Source organism: Seriola dumerili, unplaced genomic scaffold (assembly GCF_002260705.1).
Source record: "Seriola dumerili isolate Sdu_G_001 unplaced genomic scaffold, Sdu_1.0 BDQW01000138.1, whole genome shotgun sequence".
Lineage (NCBI taxonomy): Eukaryota > Metazoa > Chordata > Actinopteri > Carangiformes > Carangidae > Seriola > Seriola dumerili.
Genome location: NW_019174393.1, coordinates 5,925,773 through 5,953,735, shown reverse-complemented (window position 1 = coordinate 5,953,735; position 27,963 = coordinate 5,925,773). Strand labels below are relative to the sequence as shown.

General features: G+C 39.9%; 4 protein-coding genes across 6 annotated transcripts in view; 2 read left to right on the top strand and 2 right to left on the bottom strand.

Annotated features, from left to right (window-relative positions):
* The first annotated feature begins 25 nt into the window (after positions 1–25).
* On the top strand, positions 26–5,971 carry LOC111224847. The gene is made up of 10 exons (XM_022749528.1): positions 26–104; positions 2,129–2,229; positions 2,365–2,563; positions 2,844–2,988; positions 3,286–3,418; positions 3,571–3,691; positions 3,813–3,891; positions 4,193–4,295; positions 4,396–4,516; positions 5,069–5,971. The coding sequence occupies exons 1-10, from the start codon at positions 89–91 to the stop codon at positions 5,128–5,130; spliced, it is 1,080 nt and encodes a 359-aa protein (XP_022605249.1). The 5' UTR covers positions 26–88; the 3' UTR covers positions 5,131–5,971.
* A 277-nt stretch (positions 5,972–6,248) lies between these two features.
* Positions 6,249–10,554, top strand: LOC111224671. The gene is made up of 13 exons (XM_022749248.1): positions 6,249–6,314; positions 6,419–6,438; positions 6,541–6,577; positions 7,278–7,407; positions 7,590–7,734; positions 7,847–7,967; positions 8,056–8,134; positions 8,418–8,529; positions 8,834–8,939; positions 9,060–9,141; positions 9,549–9,612; positions 9,752–9,866; positions 9,969–10,554. Coding segments are annotated over exons 1-13 (1,074 nt in total). The 5' UTR covers positions 6,249–6,313; the 3' UTR covers positions 10,031–10,554.
* Positions 10,555–10,639: 85 nt separating this feature from the next.
* scyl2 (SCY1 like pseudokinase 2) lies at positions 10,640–23,104 on the bottom strand. Of its 2 annotated transcripts, XM_022749245.1 has the most exons (19): positions 22,992–23,104; positions 20,801–20,997; positions 20,460–20,617; positions 19,862–20,006; positions 18,477–18,626; positions 18,111–18,332; positions 17,660–17,776; positions 17,393–17,518; positions 16,882–17,058; positions 16,544–16,555; positions 16,210–16,332; positions 15,679–15,792; positions 15,322–15,454; positions 15,102–15,220; positions 14,413–14,513; positions 14,123–14,192; positions 13,864–13,959; positions 13,637–13,759; positions 10,640–13,542 (listed from the first exon to the last, which is right to left on the bottom strand). In XM_022749245.1, exons 2-19 carry the CDS (start codon positions 20,975–20,977, stop codon positions 12,910–12,912), a joined length of 2,796 nt encoding a protein of 931 aa, XP_022604966.1. In that variant the 5' UTR covers positions 20,978–20,997; positions 22,992–23,104; the 3' UTR covers positions 10,640–12,909. The 2 variants fall into 2 exon arrangements, with proteins under 2 accessions (XP_022604966.1, XP_022604967.1); XM_022749246.1 differs by lacking the exon at positions 16,544–16,555.
* A 754-nt stretch (positions 23,105–23,858) lies between these two features.
* The window catches only part of LOC111224642 (DEP domain-containing protein 7-like), a 5,690-nt gene continuing 1,585 nt past the window's right edge, over positions 23,859–27,963 (bottom strand). The window contains exons 3-9 of one of the 2 annotated variants that reach the window (XM_022749199.1): positions 27,605–27,756; positions 27,297–27,492; positions 26,847–27,088; positions 26,518–26,660; positions 26,157–26,282; positions 25,782–25,860; positions 23,859–25,557 (exon numbers count right to left, since the gene is read on the bottom strand). In XM_022749199.1, the coding sequence (XP_022604920.1) occupies positions 25,358–25,557; positions 25,782–25,860; positions 26,157–26,282; positions 26,518–26,660; positions 26,847–27,088; positions 27,297–27,492; positions 27,605–27,756 (1,138 nt within the window). In that variant the 3' untranslated portion in view covers positions 23,859–25,357. The remainder of the gene's footprint in view (positions 25,558–25,781; positions 25,861–26,156; positions 26,283–26,517; positions 26,661–26,846; positions 27,089–27,296; positions 27,493–27,604; positions 27,757–27,963) is intronic. The other variant, XM_022749200.1, reaches the window with a different exon arrangement.

The following is a 27,963-nucleotide window of genomic DNA, read 5'->3' as shown; positions in this document are numbered from 1 at the left end:
GGGGAAAAATTCATGTTGTATGGGAGTGGTTGGTCTGAAGTATTGAGAATGAAAACGAAAGTAGACCTTTTATATTGCAGTGTACAGAATGGCGACAGGTCCCGGTAAGTAGCCTTTACACATCATGGCTTTTTGTTTGTCTCTGCAGCGTTGACTGTGTGTTTATTGTTGATTTGCGGGTTTATTGGCTTCATGTGTGTGTTTCGCTGCCCTTTTCCTTTAAACCACATGCAACTTTTTTGCGAGCTTCTTGTGGCCACTGTGTGTATTTATTGTATGAGACATTTAGAGTCAAAGTAGATCAAATGAAAACAAAGCCATCAGGATAATTATTAAATGCCTTTTTCTAATAGCCTATGATAGGAATGACGCGAGTCTGATCTCTCAGTCGGATACACAGATTTATCAGAAGTGGTGATCATTGTTTATGTAGAATGACTTTACAATTTCAGTTTCGTTTTTCATGAAGCCCCTACAGGGCTTACGTTCAACTATAGCCTAAACTTGTATTATAAAAATCATGTTTTACTTTAATTTCTCATTATGAATATTAATATAACTTTTATCTATCAACTATTTTCCAACTTGTATGTCATGGTTTCACAAAGTATGCAATTTAATTAGCCAGCCGAGGCAGCATGAAGCAGGGTTAAAGTATTCCGGCGCAATGCTGTGAGGGGGGGGGGGAGAAAAATTTAAAGTCAATACACTTGGGGAATTGTTGTGGATGCGGTTTATCAAGTTGGAGGTAATAAAGTTCACCTACCAATGGTATGAGAGGAACGCAGCTCTCGCTCTTAACCTAACCAGACACTGAACCTAACCAACTGTATTAGCCAATCAGAAGCAGAGCGGGGCGGTCTTGGCAACTCTGGCAGTGTAAGGTATTATAATACATCCATGGATCCAGCGGCTTGAAGGAGCCATGCTCTTGTTTCATTTGTATAAATGATATGTATCAAATAATCAAAGCATCAGTAGTAGTATATAATGAATACAAGAAATGAATAACTACAGATTCTAATAATTAAAAAACAGAACAAAATATATATATATTGCCCTCTTTTCACCAGTGGAGCAAAGTAACATCTACATTTTCTCAAGTACGATTGTTTTTGAGTATTTCCATTTTATGATACTTCTCCACTACATGTTAGAGGGAATTGTTGTTTTATAATGAGCAGCTCCTAACCTCTTTGGCTTGTGTGACCCCTTACAAAAATCTGTGTCTATTTTGGGAACCCTTGTCACTAGTCAGATATCTGAGTTCTTGACAAGAGAAATCCCCTTCTCAGATGGTTTCAGTTAAATAACTGTTAGAGATCCAAAGAAGTAAACCATCCCATAAACGCATAGATTAGAGAAAATTATGTTTTCCTGCCCCATGAATTATCTCAAAAGTCATAAGATTTATATTGTGACCTTTAGAGGGGCCTGACCCCTTGGTTGGAAACTTAGTGGTTAAAACTCCAGATAGGCTACTCCTATACATTGGTGCACCAGGACCAACTATAATGTAGGCTAATCATTGATAGTACCAATTTTGCGATAGAACAAGTGATTTTTATGTCTTAAGTACATCAGTAATCATCAGTACCTTCATTATATTTCACCACTTTATAATTTCCACCAACTGACTGTTTACAGTACATGTGGACAGTACTACTCTCTGGGTGTTATCATAAGGGTGCCATGATCTAGAAACCTTTATTTATTGGCATAAAATTCCTGGCGATCGGAGTTGAGGTCAGGGCTCTGAACTGGCAAGTCAAGTTTTTCCAAAGCAAACTGGAAAAACCATTTCTTTACAGACCTTGCTTGGTGTATGGGGGGCATTGTCATGTTGAAACAGCATTTCAAACTTCCACAAACTGCTGTCTAAAATGTCATTGTATGCTATAGCATTAATACACATTTGGCCATACAGTGTATATCAATGTTGCGTGCAGGAATGTATTAGGTGGTAGATGTGTGAACAGTGAAGTATACACATGTCTAGGCTGAACACCACATTGCTTCATGTGTATATCAGACACTGGATATTGTGAATAAAAGCGTCCACTAAACGTGTAAACATATGATTGTGTGTTTCATTCTCTCCCAATGTTGTGCTATTTTTTTTTCCTAGACTCTGAAAATGAGACCTTTACTGTGGCCAGTGACTCTGACGATCAGATCAGCGATGAGTCAAACAGTGACGAGGATTCAGATGTAGAGGACGATTGTCAGGTTTGTTTATTGACAGAGACGATGTTGGAAACAGCATCTATTTCATAAACACAATGAGAAGTGACGAGTGGACACACAGCACATAAGTATATTTACCTCTAGTGATGAAAACCCTTGTATATTTTCATTTTGAAGTCTATTGTGAAGAAGCCCTGCAAGTATTACAACAGTGGCCACTGTCGGGATGGAAAGAGGTGCCCTTACAGGCACGTCTGCAAGTACGCCCTGAACGGAAACTGCAAATATGGGTCGAATTGTAAACTGAATCACCCCAAAGGTGGAAGCGAGGGGTCTCATGCAAGCAGCAGGGCTTCGGATCAATCAACATCTAGAGGTGAGGGAAAGAGAAAGGTGTTGACTGGGTGAGGAGCTGTTTTATATTTTCCCTGAAACTCTTTCATATTATATCCTAGGTACTTTACATTGTGAATTCTGTTTCTCCATATTGTAATGCTAATACTGTTCAATCGGTCTACTCTGTATACATGGCACATATTGTATGTCTTTCTGTTGATCCTGAAGGAGGGATCTCTCCCTTCAGGGACCACACCCTGTTGCTCTGAGGTTTCTCCGTCTTTTCCTGTCAAATATTGTGTCTTCTTTCTTTTCACCAGATCCAGTCCTTACTGATGGCCGATTCTACCAATGGCAGCTGAGTGATGGAACTGGCTGGATGGATGTTGATAATGATCACATAATCGAGGCTCAGTACTGCCTGCCCCATACCAAAAGCATTAAACTCTACAACACACCATGCGGGTAAGAGCTTAAAATGTCTGCTTGATTATTGTCCAGTCAGTGGGTAAGTGAAGCTTTATTTATGCGGTACTTTTCAAAACCAGGTCACACAATGCTTCACATATCCCAAAGCCCAGAAAAACAAACACGTGACGGGGGTTAGGAAAGTATTGAGAACCTCAGAAAAAACATTATTGGTTTTGGTCTTTTAATAGAAGTTGTCGATAAAACAAAATCTTCAGTGACACCAGTCTTATCCTTTTTTTAAGCACAGTTTTGAGCAGAGCCACTCTACACTTTTTATCTGTCTCTCTGTAGGGCAGTGAGCATAGATTTTAACAGAATGAGAGTGTATGGAAAGAGCCTGAGAGTGAGACGTTTGGACGATGGCAACACCGAGTGGACCTGGTATTGCACTTTGCGTAATAAGTGGAATAAGTATGGAGAAAAGGTAAATGGCTTCTCAGCTTTGTTTGTGTGTCCACAAATACACCAAGATTTAAAGAGTGACTGGTAACAGCTTTGAACCAAAATCCTGAATATATTTCGATTTATTTGTCTTCTTTGTCAGTTTGTAAGATATATATTTTTTGCTCTGGACAGGATTCAAAGGGCAATCCCAGCCCCGTGAAAAGCTCTGACATAGAGCGGAAGTTTCAGAGTAACCCATCGAGCTCTTTCACTTTCAACATCGGTTCTGATACCCTTGAAATTAAATTCAGAGGTGAAGGATACACTCACAGCATGTTCATTTTTGACTGTTTTCCAATTTTTTATATATATATAGGACATTGTTGGTTCCTTCTCAGCTGCTAACCTCATTGTTCTGTTTTGTCTTTTGTTAGAAATGCGACAGGTGAGTAAAAAGAAGAAGAGGAAAGTGACTCGTCGACCAGTGTACCGAAAACTGCAAACAGGGGCAGGGTGAGTTTGGATTTTATTTGTTGACCAAACTGATCAAATTTCATTCTAGTTAATAATAAATATTTGAAAATTATTAAGATAATTTTAGGAACAGTATGACTTTTTGGAAAATCTGTTAATTTGCTTTCTTGCTGACAGTTAGATGAAAAAATTGATACCACTGAAGCTACAACATGAAGCTACAGCCAGCACCTGGTTAGCCTTATATTTATCGTACAATCATCAGAGTGGTATCAATCTTCTCATCTAACTCTTAGTAAGATAGCAAATAAGTATGTTTTCCAAAATGATGTTGTTACAGAGTTTCTCAAGTAGTCTCAGCTCTCAAGAATGTTTCTGTGGGCACCAAACCACAGTGGCAGTTTCAAGGAAAGAGTGGATCGTGGCACAGCTTCAAATGCAGGGTAAGTTATCTGCGGAGTTGAGGTTATGATCATCTCATAGACTTCATTTGTGACTACATAATAATGCTAAGCTCAACCAAGAATGATCTTGTTTCAACAGAGCGGCACTAAAACTGAATGCTCAGTAACCAGTGATGACATTGAGAGAAAATACCAGCAAAACCCCCAAAACAGCATGGTGTTCCAAGTGAAGGGAGACTCCTACAGTCTAGACTTCAAAGGTTAGGTTACGTTTTAAATACTGTAAGAAGAGAAAATAGTGACATTTTATTTTAAGGTTGTTGTTCAATTTGTGCTCAAGTAAATACTAATATTAATTTATCATTAGAAATTTTATTCCTCATCTACTGTATGTTGAATTGCATGCTAGCTTGTAGACACACATGCACTGACTTAAAGATACACTAGGCTACACTTTGCATTTTTGGTGAGAGTTTGTGAGCAAAGATCAATGAAGCTACAACAAGCAGCTGGTTAGCTTAGGTTAGCATAAAGACTGGATATGTGGAAACGCAATATAGTCCCACACATAACCCCCAGTAAAACGTCAACTTGTCATTTTTACACAATTTTTGTTCAAAGTTCATTAATTTAAAAATCAATTTAACGTGTTAATTAATGAGCTGCTTCTGGGTGAAGTGTGTTACCTGAAAGTGTACGAATTAAACCCTCTAGCTGTTAAACCTATTATTATAAGCAGAAAATACAGTCCACAAGAAGAATGTCAGATGTCATACACTCATTCTGTTTTTTATTACTGTTGTTTTCTACAGCAATGACCCAAACCAACCTCAAGACAAAGCACATCCGCAAGGTCAGACGTGTGCTGGTGTGAGCATCATAGAGGATTTTGACCTCCACAGGACGATCCACAAACCCTTGTGCAATACTGTATTAATACCATTAATCTGGGATTCATTTATTTGGGTGCTTACTTTTTATTGTTGGCTTTCATCGGATTTGGATCTATATTGGCCTTATAATGAGATTTTGAATATTGTGTTTAAATTAGACGAGGATACGTTTTGATTATCTTGAAGGCTGCTGTGTTTTTATTTTATTTTATTTTTTTTGTAACTTGGTTGCCACAGTAGATGGTGTCAAAACACTTTGAAGTTTACTAACACACACCCCGCCTGACAAACCTGCTCTCAGATAATGTGCACAGTACATTATTTATTTACTATTTGCCTTTTTAGAAATTATTGTTTAAAGTGCTTGTCTTAAAAACTGAATTTTTCATGATCTCCACTTTGATACGTCTCATTAAACGACATTACTCCCTACACACTGCCATAGCACAGAGATGCAATTATTTCAGGGTGCTAAATCTGAGGAAGAAAATAAACTATGGTACAAACACACACATTTCATAAATGATCAGACATGTTTTTTTTACATATCTACCCACTGCCTTTTCTGCTGTGACTGACTGTAAGCCAAATATAGTGCAAACTGAAGGCCATTTTGCACATGACCTTCAAGGTGTTTTACCTCTGAAGCTGTAACTCAGGTGGCTGCATTATTCAATCAAATCCCTGTGATTGTGGATCTACAGTCCTTCAGCTCATATTATTTTTCTCTGAGTATTGGAAGATTTATTTTTTGCCTCATATGTATTCTGCTTTTGAATATCATGTAATGGACAATAAAAAAACACAATTGCAAATTTTAACAAAAAACATCCTGGGTTTTTTTTGAGTCTGTAAGACACAGGTGAATTTCAGTTTAGTTTTCCTGCACCCAGTAACTCATCTACTGTGTCCCTTATGTAAAGTAAAGCTGTACTGTCTGACTGGTACAATGCAAACGAAAACTCACATGGCCAAATGTAAATGCACAACTATCAAACTGTGATTAATGTTGTAATTAGCATCTACCAAAACAAAGAAAGTAGTTGTAATGACCGTAAATCACTGTGATCACAGACGTCACTCTTGTGGGCCTGAGCACGAAAACGAAAGTGAAAGACGTCGCTTATTGTGAAATGAAACTTTTTACATCGATGTCCGAGTACGAGTAAGTAAATGGGACTTTAATGAAACGATATAAAGTTTTCATCTAAACCGCAAGTAAAGACATTATTATCGCTGTTTGTTTGATTTGCCTTTTTGTTATTACAGTGTATTTTCCTCAGAGCATGGTGAGTCTAGATTACTGGATCAGTCTGACTGATTTTTATCTGCCTTAAAGTTTTCAAGGGTGTCTTCGTGCTCTCTACACTCTTTCTATCTGTGTCTTACAGGACAATGAAGATGAAGGGGGTTTCCAGGAGACTCCAGGTCTGTATCACAAGACAAGTGAAGTTCCTGCTGTTTTACTTTTACTGTTTTAACTTGTAGGCCTGCGATTGAGCCTTTTAGCTGATTCTCTCTTATCTTCAGCGACTAACAATGAATTGAAAGCAAGAATATAGTCAGTTTAGTTCAGGTAGTAATTACATTTCTCTAAAAACCACAAAAGACTGAAATATTTGAAAAAAACAAAGCACATATTTTCCATCTAAGTAAAACTGTTCAGTTATTTGAGAAGTTTAAACAAATTAATTATAGTAATTTTTATTTTTATTTATATAATAGTAAAAGTATAATATATAATGTATAAGTGTTTGAGTTGCGTGAGTAGCTGAAGTAAGGTTGGTTCACCCATCCTTTACTTTACCACTGCAGCCCAGGTTATGGTGCGCTCTCATTCTACATACTTCCCTTCTTCATTCGCTGCCTAGAGAAAATGCTTGTATGTAATGTATGGAAAAATATTTAGGTTGCCATTTGAATGTTTCTATGATACAAGTACATTCAGCAGTAATTATCGCCACACCTGCACCAGTAAAAGATAAAGACATAAACAGTCAGTGTCAAACATTAACCGGGCTCAGGCTGGATTACAGCTGGACACCTGTGTTTGTCAGGGGTTTTTTTTTTTTTTTTTTTTTAGAGAACACACATCTATAACAAGAACTTTTGTTCCTCTATTTTACAGTCAGTGGGAAACATTATGAGTGGCAGCTGTCAGATGGACATCAGTGGCTCAAAATTGATAATGACCATGTGATCGAGACCCACTACTGCCAACCTGGAGCTAAAGGAATCACCATCAACACTAGCCATGGGTTAGTGATGTGATTTTAACTTTAAAAATCACTTTAAAGTTCAGGTATTGTATTCAGGAAGCACTTAGGTATAATGTGGAAATATTGGATCGTAAAGTTGCAGATAAGGTTTGGCTAATGTCAGTTTTTACATCACTGACGCCGCTAAAAAACGTCTGAAACTGAATCGTGTGTCTTCACAGGCCGGTGTTCATTGACTTTGATAAGTTGCAGACTCACAACACAGGTCTAAACGTTCATAGACTGAGCTTCGTACCTCAGGGCCAAACACAGGACGTGGGTTGGTACTTCAGAGACGATCAGCTGTGGCGTGAATATGGATCCCAGGTGAGGAGCATCTTTGGCATGAAGCCTCAGATTCATTTGATGGTCTAGGTTTTTGACAAATTCTCCATGTGCAGACTTGATTAGTCTTCCTCCCCTTTCTCCTCTTCCTCAGGGCTCCACCATGTTGTCCTCATCAATCAGCAGTAGAGACATTGAGCATCAGTTCACTCTCAACCCTCAGGGAGCCTTCACCTTCACAGTGGGCTCTACAAGCTACAGACTCGACTTCTCCAGTATGCGATTTTGCTTGTGTGAGCTAGTTAATTTCAATGAATGTGTCTTTACCGAGCTAAATCTAACTGATGGTGTTTGACTCTGCAGCCATGACCCAAACAAACTGCATCACAGGTTTGTGCAGGAATGTACGCAGGCGACCAAAATTCACTTCCAGCACCGGGAGGTAAGAGGATTCCAAAAATGTTTCTTCCCTGCATCGACTGTTTGCATCTTCTGTACCCCAAATAGATCAGCCTTAATCTACTGAGCTGTCCACTGACAAACAGCCTCAGCAAACAGAATTTTAAGTCAGTATATAGAGTCTAGATGAATAGACGATAGTTAGGAAAGTAAAAAAACCTCTGAGCAATATTCGAATCCTCATGGAGCCTCACTGCAGATAAGCCCCTTAAAAGCCCCTCTATATCGGTTTGAACATGTGTGATGGTGTCTTCATTTCTCTGCAGCCTGTACTCCACCTTAGTCTTACCCTCAGCTTCCTCCTCCCAGCCCGCTGATGGAAGCTACAAGTGGGAATTCATGGGAGATGAGGGGGAATGGACAGAATACCAAGCACATGTAAGTAGGGCATCCAACAGTTTCAAGTAGTCGAAGCAGAAACTTAACTTTGTCTCATAGAGATATTCAACTTTCATTCTTCCTTTTTGTCTCTTGGTAAATAATGTCAGAGTCAGCAGTGGCATCTAGTGGTCAAATTGAAAATACCTCTAAGATGATTAATTCTTTGTAATGAATTCAGAATGAAGTGTGTTGAGGTACAGCTGCTTTCAGCTGGCGCACAGAATCTCATTCTGCACTTCAGGGATTATGTGTATTCCTCTCCACAGTGGATTTATTTGTGCCTGTTTCTATTTGTGTGTAGATATGTTCGTTTGACAGCACTGCCATTGAGACACAATACCAGCTGAACCCACAGGGCCAGCTACACTTTAAGATCAAGAGATACTCGTACACGCTGGATTTTCCAAGTAACGCACGCACGCACGCACACACACACACACAGGCAGACAACTGCTAAGCTACTCTTCTGCCGAACCAAAACGGACACATTCTCAACACTTTTTTTTTTTTTTTTTATATATATATAGGAATGTGTCAAGTCAATAACCAAATCGGGACTACGAGAACAGTGAGGAGGACTTTAAACTACGGCAACCAACAGAACAGCAGGTCAGGAGAAACATTTCACCATGAAACCAGAACACTTGAATATACAAAACACAGCAATCCTCAATTTACTCCTGAAAACATGCCAGACACCTTAACCAGTAGCAAAATATCCCTTATTTGTCCATTCATTTGAATGGGCGTAAACCAAAGCCCTTAAAAGCACCTTACTTAAGAAAGCTCTTAATGAACAAATTAAGTACAATTTAAGGGGTACATGACTTTCCCTTTGCTTTACAAATTACAAAAACTACATAAAAGTATACAATATATTATCTATATCAGCTCTACACCAAATCTGCATAGCCTGGCCAGCTCAGTTCACTGAACAGCAGTGTGTGTAGAGTGTAGTTGTAAAATATGTGTATGCCACTGTAAGTGTTTTCAACTTTGATTCTTCTGCTCTTCAGTTCCAGCACGATGCCGCGATGGCAGTTCCAAGATATCGGTGGAATATGGAAGGATTACTCCAAAGTAAGACACTCATTTCTTCTGTTGATGTGTAAATAACAGTCAATAAGATAAAGACTAACAAGCATTCTGTGAGCTAGCCAGACTTTAACGGTACGTTTCTTACGTGCATTTCCTCGGTGCTGCTCTCTGTGTCGTGCAGGGATATCGTCACTGCAGCATTTCCAGTCAGGACATCGAGCTCCAGTACCAACAGAACCCATCAGGCATAATGAAATTCACCGCCAAGAACTTCAGCTATGAGCTGGACTTCTCAGGTGAGCTGAAAACAGGGACGTCTACACAATAAGTCACAATATTACAGTAAAGGATTATTCTGTAGAGCTGAGGTTCAGACTGATATTTCATGTCTTTTGCAGCCATGACCCAGAGAAACCTGTCCACATGCACCGCCAGGTCAGTGCGACGACTTAACCAGTGACAGAATCAGAGGTCGGGATAACTTAATGTTGATTTTACCAATTGCTTGCCTCAGGTCACATACTGGAAACATTCAGTAATGTTTTTCACAAGCTGCCTCCTCTGTCTGCTGTCTGGACGATCTTACACAGCAGTTATTTAAACATAGGATATTTACTAAAAGGTGTCAGGGAAGACTTAAATCTTAATTCAGCAGTGTCTGTGAGTATAATGCACTTTGTCCTGTTCCAAAAGCATCTGATCTAAATTGTTGTGAATGCATTTTTTCCCTTAATTTCTTTGATCATTTTTAACCTCAAACCAAAGATTCAGTCAGTAATCAGTGCACTTTTTAACGGTTTTCAATGTTTACCTTTCTACAAGATACCACTTTAAACCTAAAACCAAAGGGAAGTTAACTTCGATGTTTCATGTGATACTGCCTATTAAATTGTGCATGTTAATATCGAAATGTTCCCTTAATACTGCCATGTAATCAGCACACTTTGGCTTGTTTTTCTTTTCTAAATTAAATTTGTGTTTGTATATCGTTGCACAAATAATGACCATGCTCTGAGAGTAGATTGTGTACTTTCCTTTATATGTACAGATTTTCATTGAACCACCTCAGAAACCAGCACCTTAACACATAAAACACGGGCCACACTACACATATATGACAGCAGTAGTATACAAACAATCTTGTAGAAGAATAAGATTTAGTTTTCTGCTTTGGGGATCTGCCAGGATATGTGACACACGCTCCAAAGATCACATCCCATTTTGTGACCAAATCAAAACTTGCCACACAGTATATGTTGATCTACAGACTAAAAAAAAGATCCAATCACAGTCATCTAGTCATGTATGACATAAATGAGGAAGTGAACAGAACCTGAAGAGCCAAATTCACAAGCGCGTTAACACTGCCATGCGGCCGGAGAGAAAGCTCACCTTGTATGGGTGGCATTGTTACACAGAAACAAAAGTTAATTCAGTAAAAGACGTTACACTTCAGCATGTTAACAACAATCATTGTCAGCAGAAACACAGTGTGACCAAGGTGCATCTAAAAACCCTAAAATGGTGTCATTTCCTTCAAAAATGTAAGATTTAGAATGAGTACACGTCGATGTTTAGCAGATTAGAAAATCTGACAGTCCTATTATTAGTTATTGTAAGTCAGTGGAGATGAAGGTATGGACACACCGAAAGCTGCTTAAACCAATCGATATGCACCCTCAACAACCAATAAGGATTATTGCACACGACTCATCTAAGGCCTCTTAACCATTATCACAAGAACATAGAAATGCCAACGCCCTCACAGAGCAATAGCTTTTTAAATAACTATATATTTACACTTCATAACATGTCACCAGCACAGATCCTCTGACAGCTGGAAAGTGCTGAAATCAAAATATATAGTGATATCTTCTTCACTGTACAAATTGATCAACAGAAATGGTACACTGGAGGACTCAGAGCTCCTTCACAAACCTCACCAGAGCCAATCCTGGAGCTGGATGTGTGAAATAAAACATCATTGGTCACTGGAATATTTAGGAATCATTAGGGGAAAAAAAGTGGTCAAGTTCAGTAACATGCAATAAAGCAAGTAATTTGAAAAGCATACTTCAGACAGCGGATTAAGAGGGAAAATATTAATACTTGAGTTACAGATGAAAGCTGTCTGTGGCTTTACACATGTACCCATGTAAGGCACAATAGCCTAAGCAGCGCATGTGGTCCTTTTTCATCGCTTTCTGCATTAGCGTCTTGTTAAAAAGGACACTGCTGTAATAGCTACTACACACATCCTAAGCCACTATCAGACACATGAGTCATTCATACTGCATTTATAGAAACTGATCATTTTTTGTTACTAAAAGGAGGTGAAATGGTTGTCAGCAACTTTGACCAGACAAAACTAACCCTTCTGTTTTCAACATGTTTGCTTAAACATCAAATGAAGTGATGGAAGAAAAAAAAAAAGAAAAAAGAAAACACTAAAAGAAAGAGTCCAAAGGGGGAAACAATGAAGACCAGACTGGATCATAAGTCCAATTTCTGTTCTCAAAATGGAAGTGCTGCAGAGGAACAGTTACCATGGATACGGACTGCAGAGGGGTTACTCTGTTTGCCCCACTAAAACCGCAACTGCTGGGCTGTCGGTTTTCTACACCCCCTTTCAGACTGTCTCCACGGAGGAGCCTCCTGGATGCAGATCAGTGACTGCAGGCTTGTCGGTGCTTCACTTCAAGCTATCTCCCACTGGGCTCAAGACATTTTGGTGTATGCAGTATTTGTTTTTAAGCCAACCCTCTGATCACTTTAGACATGCAGCAAATCCTAAAATAGTCGGGAGGAAGGATAAAGGTACAGAAGCCTGAAACTGAGCAGATGCGTGGCATGGAAGCCATTTTTTTTGTTCCATCCTTTGTTCTGCCACGTCTGAAGGGTGATTCTGATGCAACTTGTTCAGGAAGTGAAATACACTCAATCCACTCAGTCATTCATGATATGAACACGAAACCTTCCTGAATAAACTGAGTTGGGATTCACCTCAACCCATGACTTTGGGACTCCCAAGAATGTCAAGTACAAAACAGTAGGAAACCCCCAGCACTTAAAGAACACAGCATAGAAGAAGTAGTTCCCAAAGCTTTTTGTCCTTCTGATCAAGTAGAAATGGAATTCAGGTGCAGGCTGACTTGCCGGCTGATGTTGAGCAAGATTCACAATTTAAACCAGGTTAGATTAAAAACACAGACTGCAACATCCTTGAAACGATTTTTAAATCTTCACATTCAATCAGTGTCTTGTTCTGTGAGAATTGAAGGCTCTTCTGTCCAAAGTTATTAAAAGAATATACTTAACCTGGCATCTTTTCATTTATAATTAGCCAAATAAGTCCTTCAGATCATTGTTGACAGATGCACTATGTTTGATTCCACTTTGGTTCATGCTAGGGGCAGCGGCAGGTTGAGAAAAGTTCTGGGGGCTGAAAAAAGGGTTTGCTTGCATCCCAAACCCACTTGGTACCCCTCCCATACCTACTGTTGCACCCTGCATCTGAGTCTGAGCGTTCTGGGCTGAACCGAACTGATTGAGCCAAGGGGTGTTGGGTCCAGGTGCGGCTGTGGGACCCATTTGGTTGAGGGTGACTTTGGGCTTGTTGGGTGTAAAAAGATTGTCCAAGGCCGACAAGTCGGGGGCTTTATTTGTCTGCCCAATGGGTGCTTGATTCTGTGTGAGTGCTCCAAAGTTTGGGGTGCTGGTGGTGGTGGCCATGCCACCATAGAGGCCAGGACCTGTGGGCCGTATGCCCATCCCCATGGCTCCTGTGTGGAAGCCCATGGGTGGGTTGAAGCCATTAGAGACTGGGGCACCCATGGGGCCAACCATGGGGCTGGAGGAGGGGAAGGCAGAGATGGTGGTGCCCTGCACTGGGGCTGGTCGTGCTGTGTTGGCCAAGGACAGGCTGTTTAGCGATGTCATGTTGTTGAGAAGGCTGCTGGTCAGATCCTTAGTCTGCAACATTAAACAGGGTGAGATTTAGCTTCACAAGCCATTAGTGTTTGAGGATGACTGTGTGCCTGTGTGCACTGAAGTATGCAGTCTTTACCTGTGAGTTGGTGGTGGTGGCTGGTTTGATAGTCTGTGGTGCTAACGGCTGCTGGCTTCTCAGTTTGGCTGCTTGCTCCTGCTCCTTAGCCAATCGCTGTTTCTCCTCTAGAGTCAGAGACATCTAGTGCGGTTCAAAGCAAGAGAGACAGTGAACAGACTGGACTACATGCTAAAAAAGCAAAGGTGAAATTTTGTGGTAAATGAGGTGTGAAATTATTCCCATACTCTATTAGGCTGTGAGGTTGTTGCTGCTGCTGCTGCTGCTGCTGCAGATCCATTCTCTTTCCCATTAACCCCTGTGCTGCCAAAGATATCGTCAATCTGAAAGAAAAACAAGATGGAAAATGGAAGCACTGCAGCACAGATAGCTAAACATTTTCAGCCTTTTCAGGATCTTTTAAAGCAAAAGAAAATATTTCTCTCACAGTAAGTATGCCCATGATCTTTGATCTGTTACTCGGTTGACATAGAATAGACCTCTCACCTGGTTGCCAGAGCTTGGTGGGCTTTTGGTCTCCTCGGATTGGTTCCCTGGGTTTGTAATGTTTATACTCCTGTTAGAAGAGACAACAATGAAAAGCAAGCCTGGTTAGTCATACCATTATCATATTCATGTGACCAGTAGCGACTGATTATTGCTTTCTATTGGAGATCCAATTACCCCAGACGTCTTATCTAATTTGTATTAAAAATTTACATTAATATTGATGTCTACTTGATTAATAATCAAAGTGAGAATCTACTGTACAGGGTGAATTCAATTAACACAGATACCTCTGCTGCTCCTGCATGACATGCAGCTGCTCCAGCTTGGTCTTGTGTTCATTCTCCATGCGACTCAGCATGTCCCGTATAACCACCATGAACGAGTTAAACTGAAACACAGAATGTATCAGATTATAGCAGATAAGAGGAAACTTAAATACGATTAAGCAGATGATACAAAATGCATTAACCACAAAAAACTACAATTACTGCCTCACAGTTTTCATGCCTCCAGCCAAGTTGCAGGACATATGGTCACAATCTCCCCTTTCTGAGTCAGTGCTGAATAATGGCCAGAAGAGTTTTTCCAGAACATTATGATGTCATATTATGATGTCCTTTGACCATTTGGATATAAAACGTCATCACTTCATCATTCTATTTTATTAGACATTTATGTTGAGTTGCATCATAATTAGCGTATGAATTTGTGCGTTATGGACAACAATGTGTTTTGAGAGGTCACTGTGACTTTGACCACCAAAATCTGATCAGCTCACTTTGAGTCCAAGTGAATGTTTGTCCCAAATCTGAAGAGATTCCCTCAAGGCGTACTGAGATATCACGTTGATGAGAATGGAACGAAGGGACAACCCAAAAACATAATGCGGTATAAAAAGATGAAGAAAATAAGATGTGTTTTTCACAGATTTCCTGGGAGATGTAATTTTAAAAAAGGTGTGTTGGCCGCGTACTACCTGATTCAGGTTGAGGTTGTTGTCTATACTAAGAGAGACAAGGTGGGGCAGGCTCTTGGTGGCAAGGTGCTCTTTGGGAATGCCCAGCTTCTTGTGGCTGAAGGTGCATTTATAGATTCCTAAAGTGAGGATAAAGGAAGTTAAATAACCAATCATTAAGTAAATCAAGAGGCAGCTCAACTGTTTGAGAGGTGGAGTAGAGAGAGTCCAGTTCCTTTACCTAGAATGCCCATGAGTACTGCTGGTTCTCTAGAGGGGATCTGTTGCAGGAAGGGCAGGATCTCATCAATGACATACCACTTGTCTAGATACTCCAAAATCTTCCCCAGACACACCAGAGAGTTCACTCGTACCTATACAGTGACAAAGGAAAATAAATATATAGACAAAGTCAAAATACATATACTGTTTAAATGAGGTAAGACAGTTGGTTGTAGGCAGTGGTGGAAGTAAGAATATAATTTTAGAGAGGGGGAGGGCAAAAGTAAAGACATAACTAAAGAAAAATATAACTTTAGTGGAAGCAGATAGCTTGCGGGTACAAGCTGAGAGCAGAGAATAACTGATAAAGACTCACAGCTAGTGAGGAGGTCTGTAGGCAGGCTGATTTGATCCGAGGAATGAGGGAGTTCTTCATGGACGGGTAGTCAATCAGGTTGGCAAATGTCGGGATGATGTTCAGGCACAGCTCCTGCTCGGCCGCAGATAAGATGTTATGAAATATGACATTTTTATGATGCCAAATACAGCATCCATTCTTACTGTTCTCTCAAGATAACACTAAAAAGAGACGAAGAGTATCAGCAGGTGACAAAAAAAAAAAAAAAAAAAAAAATGTTCCAAGGTTTCCAAGTGGAATGCTAAAAATATTTACTTATGCTTCAAACTCGTGATGTCTAAAACAGGCCTAAAAATATTTTTGATCCAGCATCTGGCTTTGTCAAAAATCAAGTATGCAATAGCTGCTTCAGTCATGACTTATTTGATAATGATGATGAAGACAACTTCCACTGGAAAAGTTTGGCACCATCTGCAGTTGATCTGGTGGTCACCTCCCTGGTAAAGGATTTACAACTGACCGTATTGAGTTAATATTGAGTAGCTGTACCTGGATCTGTACAGAAGGGGCTTCCAGAGCTCTGTAGACCATAGGCAACACGCTGTTCTTAATGTCCTCCGGCGGTGTTTTGGTCAGTAGCAGGTCCATCTTTTGCAGGAAGATCAGCAGGATCTGGACAGCACAGGGACCCAGTTAGAAAAACAAGAGTCAAAAGCAAGAGAGTACTATCCTATCGTCTACTCATGAGTATGGTGGTAAGTGAAAATGAGCACAGACTGTGATTGCAGTGGCTTTAGTAGAGCTTTTAGTAGTACAACACCAACAACACAACGCATACACTAGCCAATGTAAGTGGAGCATATTCACAGCAAAGACCACTCACCATATTACTAGCCTGAGGAGGCATGGAAAGAAAGATACAGAGAAAGACAAGTGTTGATAAAGTAACAGACTGAACCCAAACAGCATGCTCTTCAGTTGTATTTAACTGGTTAATCTCACTTTCAAACTCTCAATCACACAACTGCCAGGGGAGAAAACATCATGCGAAGAGAAAACTACTTTTTTCAGAGGATTATTTAAAAGACACATGAGCTAAGAACATATCCCGTTGAGTGCATTGCTAGCTTAGCAAAAAATGCTTTTAATTATAATAGTACAGCCACTAGAACAACCAGTTGGTAGCCTACTGCACATGCCAAGTGTTTCATGGTTGTCTACCTGAATAGGCTCTTGCTGCTTGAAAACAGGGGTGAGGTCAGGCAAGATGAGACGAACATACTCCTCCTTGGTGCACTCCTCGGCGATCAGCAGCACGTTGGGCAGCACGAAGGGAACCATGTCCGGGTTGACAAACTCAGAGGTCAACGCCGGCAAGATTCGATACACGACCACTCTCTGTGAGAACGCAAAATAAGAATGAGTTGAAGTAGCAGCTAAAGATGACTTCAAACTGTAATACTGCATGTTCAACAAAGAACAGAGAAAAAGCAAAACGAAACATAAACAAAAATAACAGAATTCTTTCCATGAAACAGTACTAGAACTTGTGTCGCAATAGCTAGTCTGTGTGTAAGAGTTAGTGTTAAAGTTTATACAAAAATGAACATTTTTCTAATTGTGTTCTAATTGATATGGGAACACTAAGAGCTTTGTTTGTCAGTACATGTGCATTCAGGACTAAATTTGCAGGGCACACTGCATTTCCTTTACAAAATCTACAGGCATTTACCTTGGGTAGTTTGGGCAGGACTTTGGGGAGGCCTTTGTAGAACTGAGACTTCTGTAGGTTGTCCCTTTGGAAGAGGGAATCAAAGTACTGAAGAGTAACAGCACCCACGTCATCAAAAAATGGAATCTGAATTCCACAAAACATGGGAAAAAAAAGAAATGCGTCATCAAACGAAAGCCAGAAAATATTTCCAACACATGCACAAAAACAATATCAGTGAACAAGATCATTTCAACGCATCTGCATGCATGTAATAACAATGCAAACCTTGGTCATCTGGTCAGCATCTGGCCGGACATTGGGCGTGACACTGAGCAGCATTTTGACATGCTCCCGCACGTCGTCTGGGATCTTGTTCAGCAGTGCTGGACTCATGCTGCTCAGCTGCAATTGAAAAACACAAATGATGAATTTTAAGTAGAGTGGAGAATGGAGTAGAACATAAGAGGAAGAGAAATTAAAAATCAGTGGTTGACACTCTTGAGGTATGGCACACAATTGTTATTTCTATTGAAGCTGTGATGTGCCAAGTAACTTGATTTATAAAAAAATATCAATTACACATTACTTGGGGAAGCAGATCTGAGCGTGTGTCAAATCACAGCAATCAGAATTATTTCAAACATGTTCCTGTTCCAAAAATCAAATCAACTCTGGACAAGACATCTGCCTTCACTGTCATTTTTCAGGCTTCCACATTTCGCACACCTCTACTCACCTGGTCCAGCTGTCTGCTGAAGCTCTTAAAAATGTCATGCTTGTTGACTTGGAAAACAGGCTTGCCCTCGTTGAAGATTGCATGCATGACCACGCCCAGCGAGTACATGTCAGAGGCAGAGTCACAGCTGACAGACAGGATATACTCAGGTGCCAGGTATTCAGGGTTGGGGAGGCAGAGTGGAGGGAGGTTGGGTTCCCACTCTTTACATGTGTACTTGGGCTGAAGGGGATGAGAGGATATGAGAACATAAAGATGTGACAGCACTGCTAGACATCAGTTTGGTAGAGCCTCTTGCAGGCAGTAAGCTTGGGTCGAAGCCCTGCCTGACAGGCTGAACTGAGGGAACAAAACTCCTGCTGATACCTCTGCGTCTGAGGGGTTTGTAGAGGAGATGCTGAAGTCAAAGCCCATGATCTTCCATGCTCCACTCTTGTTGAGGATGATGTTCTCTGGACACAGATTGCCATGGACCATTTTCACCCCACTGTGGAGAAAGGACAAACCCTCCGAGATCTGAAGAGATAGAAAAATGAAAATGTCAGGAAAAATTAAAAGTATGATAGATACAAGCACATTGTTTGCATTTAGGTGCAAACAGTTTGGCACTTCACTCGCTTCATCAGGATTATAGACAAACACTGCAGCAAAGGTAAACCAATACGCATTTCAAACGAGGGCAAACACCCAGGATAAACCTGTATTTGCCATCAGTGTGAATGGGTCAACACATTACAGCCAGGAATTAGTTTGGATCTGGCATGTCTCAACTGACGTATGAAAAGGTGACCATGATTCTGTAATAATTATAGGATTACAAAATAAATAGTGTAACCATAACCCTATCTAATCCATGATAAACATTACAGGTATTTTCTAGGCCTCTCGGCTATAAATGTCCTCCTTTAAATAACTTATACAAGCAATGAAAAAAGTAAGTTAAACAGAAATTACGACCAATGTGGGTTAAAGGGACAAAAAGGAGGGAGATGGGTAAAATACAGGCTGGCAAAAAGTTAACTGACACTGCAGCATGTCAAACAACAGCATGACACTGAAAGGTGAGGTGTGGAATTGGGCACGTAAAACTAACTTTGTGAAGCAACAGCATATGAATGCATGCTGGACTTCCCAATGTCGACTACTTGGTTAATTAAAACCTGCTCGACAACTAAGAACCATGTTCTTATTTGAAAATATTTATCTTACTGTTGGACAATGAATGTGATTACTGTGTCATAGATGATGTGTACAGAGGTAGATGGTTTACAAGGGGGAAAAAAAATTATATAATGTATACACTAAATACAAATTTTTTTCTTTATTATAGTTTCCTATGTGTTTTACTGTGTCTGCATTGTATGTTGTGTGACCACTGGGTTCCAAAAGAGGTCCTTTGGTAAAAGGAATCTTAAAGTTCCTGACACATCAAGCTTGAGTTTAAACAGTTGATGATTGATTAGTCAACTAACCTGAAAACTAATCGGCAACAATTTTGATAACTTATTTCTGTAACTTTTTCTAATCCTGAAAATCAACAGGTTCCAATTCTTTTTGGGTTTTGGACTGTTGGTGGGGAAACACAAGGCAATTAAAATGTCAACCTGTGATCTGGGAAATTGTGATGTGCATTTTTATAAACATTCATAGATATGACATTTTTACAGAGCAAAGAATTAATCAAGAAAATAAGTGGTCACTTATCAATAATAAAAATACTTAGTTGCAACCTAACCTGTCTGCACTCTCACCTGTAGCAAGCCATACTTGGTCTCCACATCATAGAGTTTGTACTCCTTGATGTCGTTGGGCACGGGGCTGGGCAGGTTGTCCCACTGGCCCAGCACATTGGACAGACTTGCAAACACCGGCTCTGTACAGAACGCCAGACAGTCTCTGAGGGGCCACACACAAGAAATAACATCAAATAACTGCTTTTTAAATGTTAAGTTATTCTTGAAGAGAAAGAGACGATTATCAACATGACGATAGGCAAAAAGAGAGACAGAAAAGTACTGTGAAGTGAGAACTGCCCTGGGTGGAAGCAAAAAAACAAAAAAACAAAAAAACAAAAAAAAAACAGTAGTATAAAAAAAGGAAGCACAAGAAAGCCTCAACCTTATTTTGCCAGGGGCCGTACATTATTCATGGAATAATCTATAGACTCTTTTGATCATGACAAGCTTCTGCTCACATATGCACACACAGAGGCAGACAAACAGATTTGTTATCAATTTTTTTCTCTTGAATGTCAAGCCCCCTCTCAGAGGTATGACTCATTCAATTTGCCCTTGATATAAGTGTTTGTGTGTATTTGTGAGTGTGTGTTTGTATATGTGTGTTAATCACCGTGACTCTTCCAGAGGATGCTGCACAGTCAGGAGACGGGGGTGACGCAGTCTGGTCAGCTGTTGCACTCCTCTTTTCAGTGAATCAATGATTTGGTCCTTCTCAAATTTCTGATACTTGTCAATCATCTTCTTATCAAACACAAACACCGCCACTTCCTGGAGGATTAAAGACAAACAACAAGGTGCTGAAATTAGCTATATCAAGTGCGAAAGTTACTTCTAGTGTGGAAAGTCCTCAGCTGACTTCATCAACAGCAGAAGCACCATCAGTTATTTATCCATCTAAGTCTGAACTTGAATTGGAGCTGGTCTGATCAGGGAGCGGATATTTACACACACCTGTTTGGTGGACTTCTTGGTGCCATTGTAGATCCTCCAGCACATGCCAGGACCCCCACTGGCAATATGTCGTCCAACCTCAAACTCCCGTGTCACCGGGTTGCCCATGACAGCGCTGGTGACATCTGCTGTCACCTTAGTGACAGTGCTTTTTAGCTTGTTCAGCATGGATTCCATGTTCAGGCCTGACCTGGCAGCTAAGGTGACAGTGGCAGATGAGAGACTGTCCAGGACAGGTAAGCATTTATATACAGGTTTTAACTAAGAGTTATAGACCTAGACCAGTAAGACAATAAGTTTTTGCTATCACTGAAAGAGACAGCTGTAGCCTAACCCTTTCTAGCTAAGCAAAAGCCTTCAACAATCCATTAGACATGCACTCTAATGCACCTGCTTGAAAATTTGCACATCAAAGTGGCACCAGCGTCTGGTCTGTGCTGGCTGAGGAGAATAAGCACCATAATAGCCCAAGCTGTCCCCAGAAATATAACACGATTCAGAGCAAACTCAAGCACACTAGTTAGGCTCTCTTTCAAAATACTTCAGTGGCTTGAAAGCATGTTAGGCAACAGGAAGTCAGACAAAAGAACATGGCCGACGGTAATATGGCCAAATAATAATGAACTGCTTCTTCATCCTTTTTTATCTGTCTTGAGTGGGCTTCTGGTACTTGTTTTTCTGGTACTGTTTATTTCACTGCACTGAAACACAGCTGAATAAGCTTTCTAATATATACCAATATAGATATATATCATTATTATATACAACAAGATGCACACTGTACAGTTTGCATAATTAATGCTGTACAGATACCTGCATAAAAGGTTAGCCGTCAGTACAAAATGGATCAAAGCACATTGAATACATATCCAAATTTGTAGGTTCTTGTCAACACCCACTCTGACCAATTCTGTTAATAAGAACCCCTGCTTGTGCTGTACATATAATGTTACTATGCAGTACTATACAGTACCTCTCTTAAGCTTGTGTATGCTCAGCCAGTGCCAACTGCTGTAACAATATGTGACCAGCCAAATAAAGGGTACATAAAACTACTGAGTCTATCAATTAGCCTGGCTGGATCTGATGCTGTCAGCTTTGTTGATGTTTATATCAGTGTGGCAGGTTTTCTCAGTCCCCTTCTCTCCCTAATTTTGTACATTTTCTGGAACAGCCAGATCTAATTGTGCCTCACCCAAAACAATGTTGCCTCATTAGAAGATGTGCAACTGAGCTCATAGACATAGCAGGTATTTCTGGCCTGAATTACTCAGCTATGGGGGAATCAGCAGTCAACACTGTAGCATAACTGTGTCATTGCTCATTATTCATTTCGTGATGGACACAAGGGCTACAGCCACAAAGCTAAAAGAATCAGTATATACCAGATGCAGCTCTACGGCCATAAGTCTTAATTATTAAACAATATTGTGTTAAATATTTCCCCTAGCGTGAGCCAACAAAGCTTTTGTCGGCAACAAGTTTGAAGGGTTTTTCCGAAGAAGTACCGACATTGCTTTAATGTTATCTTTCGATGGCAGTCAATTTACTTTACACGAACTGACATCTATCGACACCAGTTGCCAGCTAGTGGCCAGATGAAAAGAGGTAAACTGTGAGAGCAGTGTTTTGGACATTCACCTCACCAAACCACCTGCACCACAGAGCCCACCTAGCCTAGCACAGTCATTAGCATGTTAGCCGCCAGATACCAAACAGTTTATTAATACCAGGTTTATAACTTTATTTTGACGCAATATTCACGTCAGAAGATTAAAGCATATCTTTGCTCCGGATTGAAGTATTTTAATGTTATATTTGTCGCTTCGCGTGACTGTCATCATGTCTGGTTGGGAAATACCTTGATGTTAGCTGAGTTAACCGTATGGTTTAGCCTGTACGCACACATCAAAACTAGCACATCACCGTGACACTGTCGTTAGCCGTTAACAACTATCTTTCCAAACCTTCTTTTAACCTATTATCTACCTTTGTAGGTCAGAACACTGACATCATCGTTGTAATCCGTGAATGGCTTTTTTCCACAGACAGATCACGGTAGTCACATACCCAAGCTAACTAGCCAACAACGCGCAACTAGACAGTGACGTTACTGTCACCGCTGTTATTATAGTCAAAGACCGTTTGTTTCAATCCAAAACTTTCACTCCGACACCATCCAGCTACTTACCTTGATATGAAAAGGGCTCTCCGTTTTATTTCTTGTGATATGTGGACTCTCAGCAGACGCGCTGTCAGTAATAGCTGTTAAACACAGCCCCCATGTCTTCCAGTAGCATACGAAATGAGTTAGCTACGCTAGTGAACGAACAACCCAACTTCCGGGTTTTTTAATGCCGTCAGGTGCATCAACGTCATCTCAGTGTTTTTTTTACACACTTGCAACCACTCTACAGTATTCAAAAATAAACTGCACATCAAATTTCTTCATTACAAAATTACAATTATAGTTGTATGCAAATGTTTGTGGAGCCTTGGTTAAATTACATATTATGTTGGTGTTTGAAGTGAGAAACAGTCAATACAGGCCCTGCAGAAAACCGGCATTAGAAATGCTAGTATACTGTTACTTTTTATTTCAGGATGTTACGAATAAAAAAACACAACAGTAATTAGGGCATGTGCATAAGTTTGTGCACCCTACCTATTTAGTATTTAGTAATACATGCAATTGTAGAAACTGTAGTGTATAGGTCTGTCAGCAGCACACAAACAAATACAAAAAGTACAAAATAAGGAAAATTTGTGTCACTATCTTAAAAATATGCAGCATTTTGTAACATACAAAAATGATTTATGTGTACATGTGTAAAGTATGATGAAATAATTTGCATTTGTTATTTAACTGATAGTCGTAATCAGTGGGTTGCATAATTTGGTCTAACATGGCATGAAATGTGTGACCAAACTGTTTCTCAGGTTAGTGTACTCCTTATAACCACTTCAAGGACACCTGAAGGTGTATGGACTCCCCAAGGAGGATATGCACACACTAAAGAATATAAACAGGAACATCTTGTTTAAGATCGATTAAACTTTTATTAGACGTGTTATTTCAACAGAAAGTAAAGCATGGTTCAGCATCATAAAGTGCAACCTAACATGAGTTCAGTGTTTGCAAAAAACAAAAGATGCTGACTGACATGAGATTTGACTGCAAATTACTTTTTGTTTGACCAGTTTTGTCAGTTAAAAGAATAAAATCCAACTGGAGCACTGTGCTTTACCACAGATTAAATTAGTATCTTTTATGCCTTTTTCAAGTAAAATCCTAAAAAGTTACAGCTAAAAGATACTTGACCAAGTTACTGGCACTAAAAGCATTTAATACCCATAAAATCAAAATATATTAACCTGAGCTACGGTTAGCCTAGCACACTTTTGTACCCTTTCTACTTTCATTTCATATTTAATTTCAAGTTAAACTTTTCACCAAAAAAAAACAAACAAACTTTGTGCTTCATCTCAAACAAAAACACATTACATACTGTTTCACTTCATTCAGCTGTATTAGTGTTGTGTATACTCAGTATTTTTCTTCGACAATACTATAGCATGCTACAGTAAAACAGAAAACCCAAAACAAGAAACAAAATGGTAGCTATAATATTGTTTTTCTTCATTTGATATGTAGAAATATTAATGCCTGATCAAGTGCACAGCATTACTTCTGAAAACAATTCCATTTCCAAAGACCCAATCAACCTCTCTTAAATTAGAACTCATAAGGGTAATTAGGATAATTAAGCATTAGCTTTATCCAAATACCTGCAACAAGTACATTAATTAGAACATTATCTGTACACTGACTACAGCTAGCTAAATGGCTGAAGAAACTTTTTTATTACAGTGATCCCTTTTATCATTTTTATAACTTACTCTTATTTCATGGTAATTTCAGAACAATGCAACAATCCTTTAAACATTATTCATTTCTACAACATAAAATCAGTGTCACCAGTGTTGAACTGAAAAAAACTCTACAACAAATGCCAGCTGCTACTAACAGCTAGAGTTTACACAGCCCACAGACTACCCCCTATTTAAACACTTGGTATCTCAGATGAACTGATAAGTAATTGTTTATAAACTAGTGCAAAACCAGTCACAGCTACAGTTAAGCCCGTTTCCTTCAACAAATAGACCTATATCTCAAACAGTTCATCAGTCAGATAACAGACCCAGTGCTATGGGACATAAAAAAGTTAACAGCATAACTACAATTAAAACCTCAACTACTCTAGCCCCTTGAGATTTAAATTACTTTGAACAGGCTACAGTCATGCAACACCATTTATATTTATTATAGGAATAGCCGTACTGTCACTCCATCTATACATACTAGACATTAGGTGAGATTAGAGGGGTGGCTGTGTTCCAGTTTTTAAATCATCCTGAATTATATGGTCAGTAGGTTTTATTAGATCTACGATGTGCATTTAAGTAGTATCATTTGTCAGTGTAAGCGCTTTGCCATCTCAGACTGGCTTTGTGAAGTGCACCTTGGAAGTCAAACCAATACCCCCTAACTGTGTTTCAGAAGGTACTGGAGAAATGCTGGAGGAAAACCACAGGGTGATGTTTTTCAAACTCTTTGAGCAGCCTCCTCCTCTCCTTGACAGGCATGCGCTTGCTGGAGGAAATGTCATGGAGAAGCTGTTTGAGACTCTCCAGGGTGGTAGCCTCACGCTGGTCCTCGTACTCCTGTGGTGTCACCTGCTGGCAGAAGGTGAATGCTGCAAAGCACAGTGAAGAGGGTGACTGACTGGAGCATAACACACACTGATCGCAGAAGTGAGTGGTTTTTGGTGTGGAGCAACAGTGCCTCCATGTGGACAAACACTTTACATTTTGAGTGGTTCTGTATAGATGTATCATTTCTGAGTTGTTAGACAATGATAGTGTAACATGTAATGTCCATCAGAGTGTGCATATTCAGTTGTAGTTGTATTTGACTTACTGGCAATCGAATCAGGGTCTTTTCCCTGCTGCATAGTCGTCAGTGTTCTCCTCACAGCTTCAATAAGACATGTAGGAGTCTGTATTCATAACAGGAAGTAAGAGAGAAAGGAATATAAAAAGGTTGAATCCAAACTTGTGAAGAATTAAATTGACCTATCATTAACTGCCTGTAGGCCTACAGCCTATAGTACATAAAGAGCTTGACATAAAGTGGAGCATTAATTCAAAAATCTAATATATCTTTTTATGCTATAGTGACTAATTCATTTTTCCATCAAAGATTACAGAATATGTACAAGTTCTCCACTGTCTTTAAGAATGCATGTTTGTGATACCGAAATTCCAAAATAATTCTGAAAGAGCAGAAGTGTACCTTGAAGAGCTCAGTGTGATTGTCCATGAGGAACAGTACCAGGGTTTCGCTCTGGGGTCGAGTCAGCTCATGATTCTGGACAATTGCTTTCTGAAAAGTGCGGCAGACCAAGGCCCTGTTATCAATCTGAAAGGAAACATACCAGAAAATCAATGATAGATGCCAACATATTAACCACTTATTCACAGTGGTTGTAATACTACAAATAGTGCTACACTCATCTACAAACTCAGTGAAATTAGCAACATATATGCTTTTTCAATTATTTTCAATAACTTTTATTTCTTTTTTATTATTCTAAAAGTGTAGGCAAAAAGCTGGAGCTGGTGGTGTGTTTTGGAGAAGATGACTAGCGAGCTACTTGTTTCTGCAGACGGCAGGCATCAGGGTGAGCTGCTGTTGCCATGAGGGCCAGTAGCCTCCGCAGTTCATCTCTCACGCTTGTCTCCAGTAGCCGCAAGCACAACTGAGATGCCCTTATGGCATCCGGCACCTTCCCTTCATCTAAGAAGAAACAAGACACACAGGTAAGATTCTCACCGACAGAGAAAAGTACTGATCTTCATGAATGACTAGAACAAAACTGTGCCAGTAAAGTATACCAGAATGTGTTCTCAAATGTATCTCCTAAACTTTCAAGATGAGACACACATTAATCATAAAATCACTATAAAACTTTTCAACTCTGACCCAATAGATTCAGAATCGCAGCATGTATATCTAGGTAGCGTCCTGAGAGGAGTGGAGCTTTTTCCTGTCCACTGTAGTACTTGGAAATAGTGTCAAAGAGCAGCCTTTTCTGGCTTGCCATTTGCTCTGCGTTGCCATCCTCTACAGGGGCTTGTTGGCTGAGCTGTTCCCCTGCAACCACAATCAGCTGGTCGGGGAAAAGCTCCAAGCAGTCTGCTGCTGCCAACAGCCAACCATCAAACCTGAAATGAAAAGGTGATGAAGAGAGCAAAATGTCACTTCACTGTCACAGTAGAAGTACAAGACATACATAATATATAAACATTTGTTATCTGAACTGCAGAGCATAATCTAATTTTATTTTCTCTATAATTTTTGCAAGTGCATTTTAGCAGGATGAGTTTATGTCCAATGGGAAAAAATATTTTAAGTATTAATCAGAGCACTAACTGGGGCAAGTTAAGGGTGTCGGGCAGCTCTCTCTCCAGACATGTGTTAGAGATAACCAGGTCCTGGGTGGCCAGAGGAGCTCTGCAGGCCTGAGGCTGAACCCTGGAAGGAGAAGTCAGGATGCAGTCCAGCATTGGCAACTCCACTATCTGCAGCAGCTGCAGCAGTGTCTGCTGCTTCCAAACCTCGTCCACCACTGTCAAAGAAGGAACCAAGTTCAAATCAATCATGTAAATGTTGTAGAGGTTATTCGCCTGTATAGGGAACCCATTGTACTGGCAGATACTGAGAGACTAGCTCAGTCTTACCAGCCTTGGACAGAAAGGCAGAAGAGGTCGGGGCTGTGTTTAAAGCTGGTGACACAGAAGGTCGCAGGTTGATGGTCCTCAGCAGCCTCTCAACCCTCCGGTCTGATGGTCCAACAGCAAGAGGATTGGAAATTGTTCTCAATTCATTCAGCCTGCAGAGAGAATCATTTTGGTGATTATTAAACACTCACCTCAAAATTAAACCTAATTTTCACTCAAACATGAAAAAAAAATATTTTGAATATCTGTGTATTTCTCTGCTCTGCTTTGTATCTGAATATTCACCAATGGACAGATTTAGCATTTTGCAACAAGTCCTCCATACTGAGCAGAATTAGTGATGAAATGTAAAACCAACC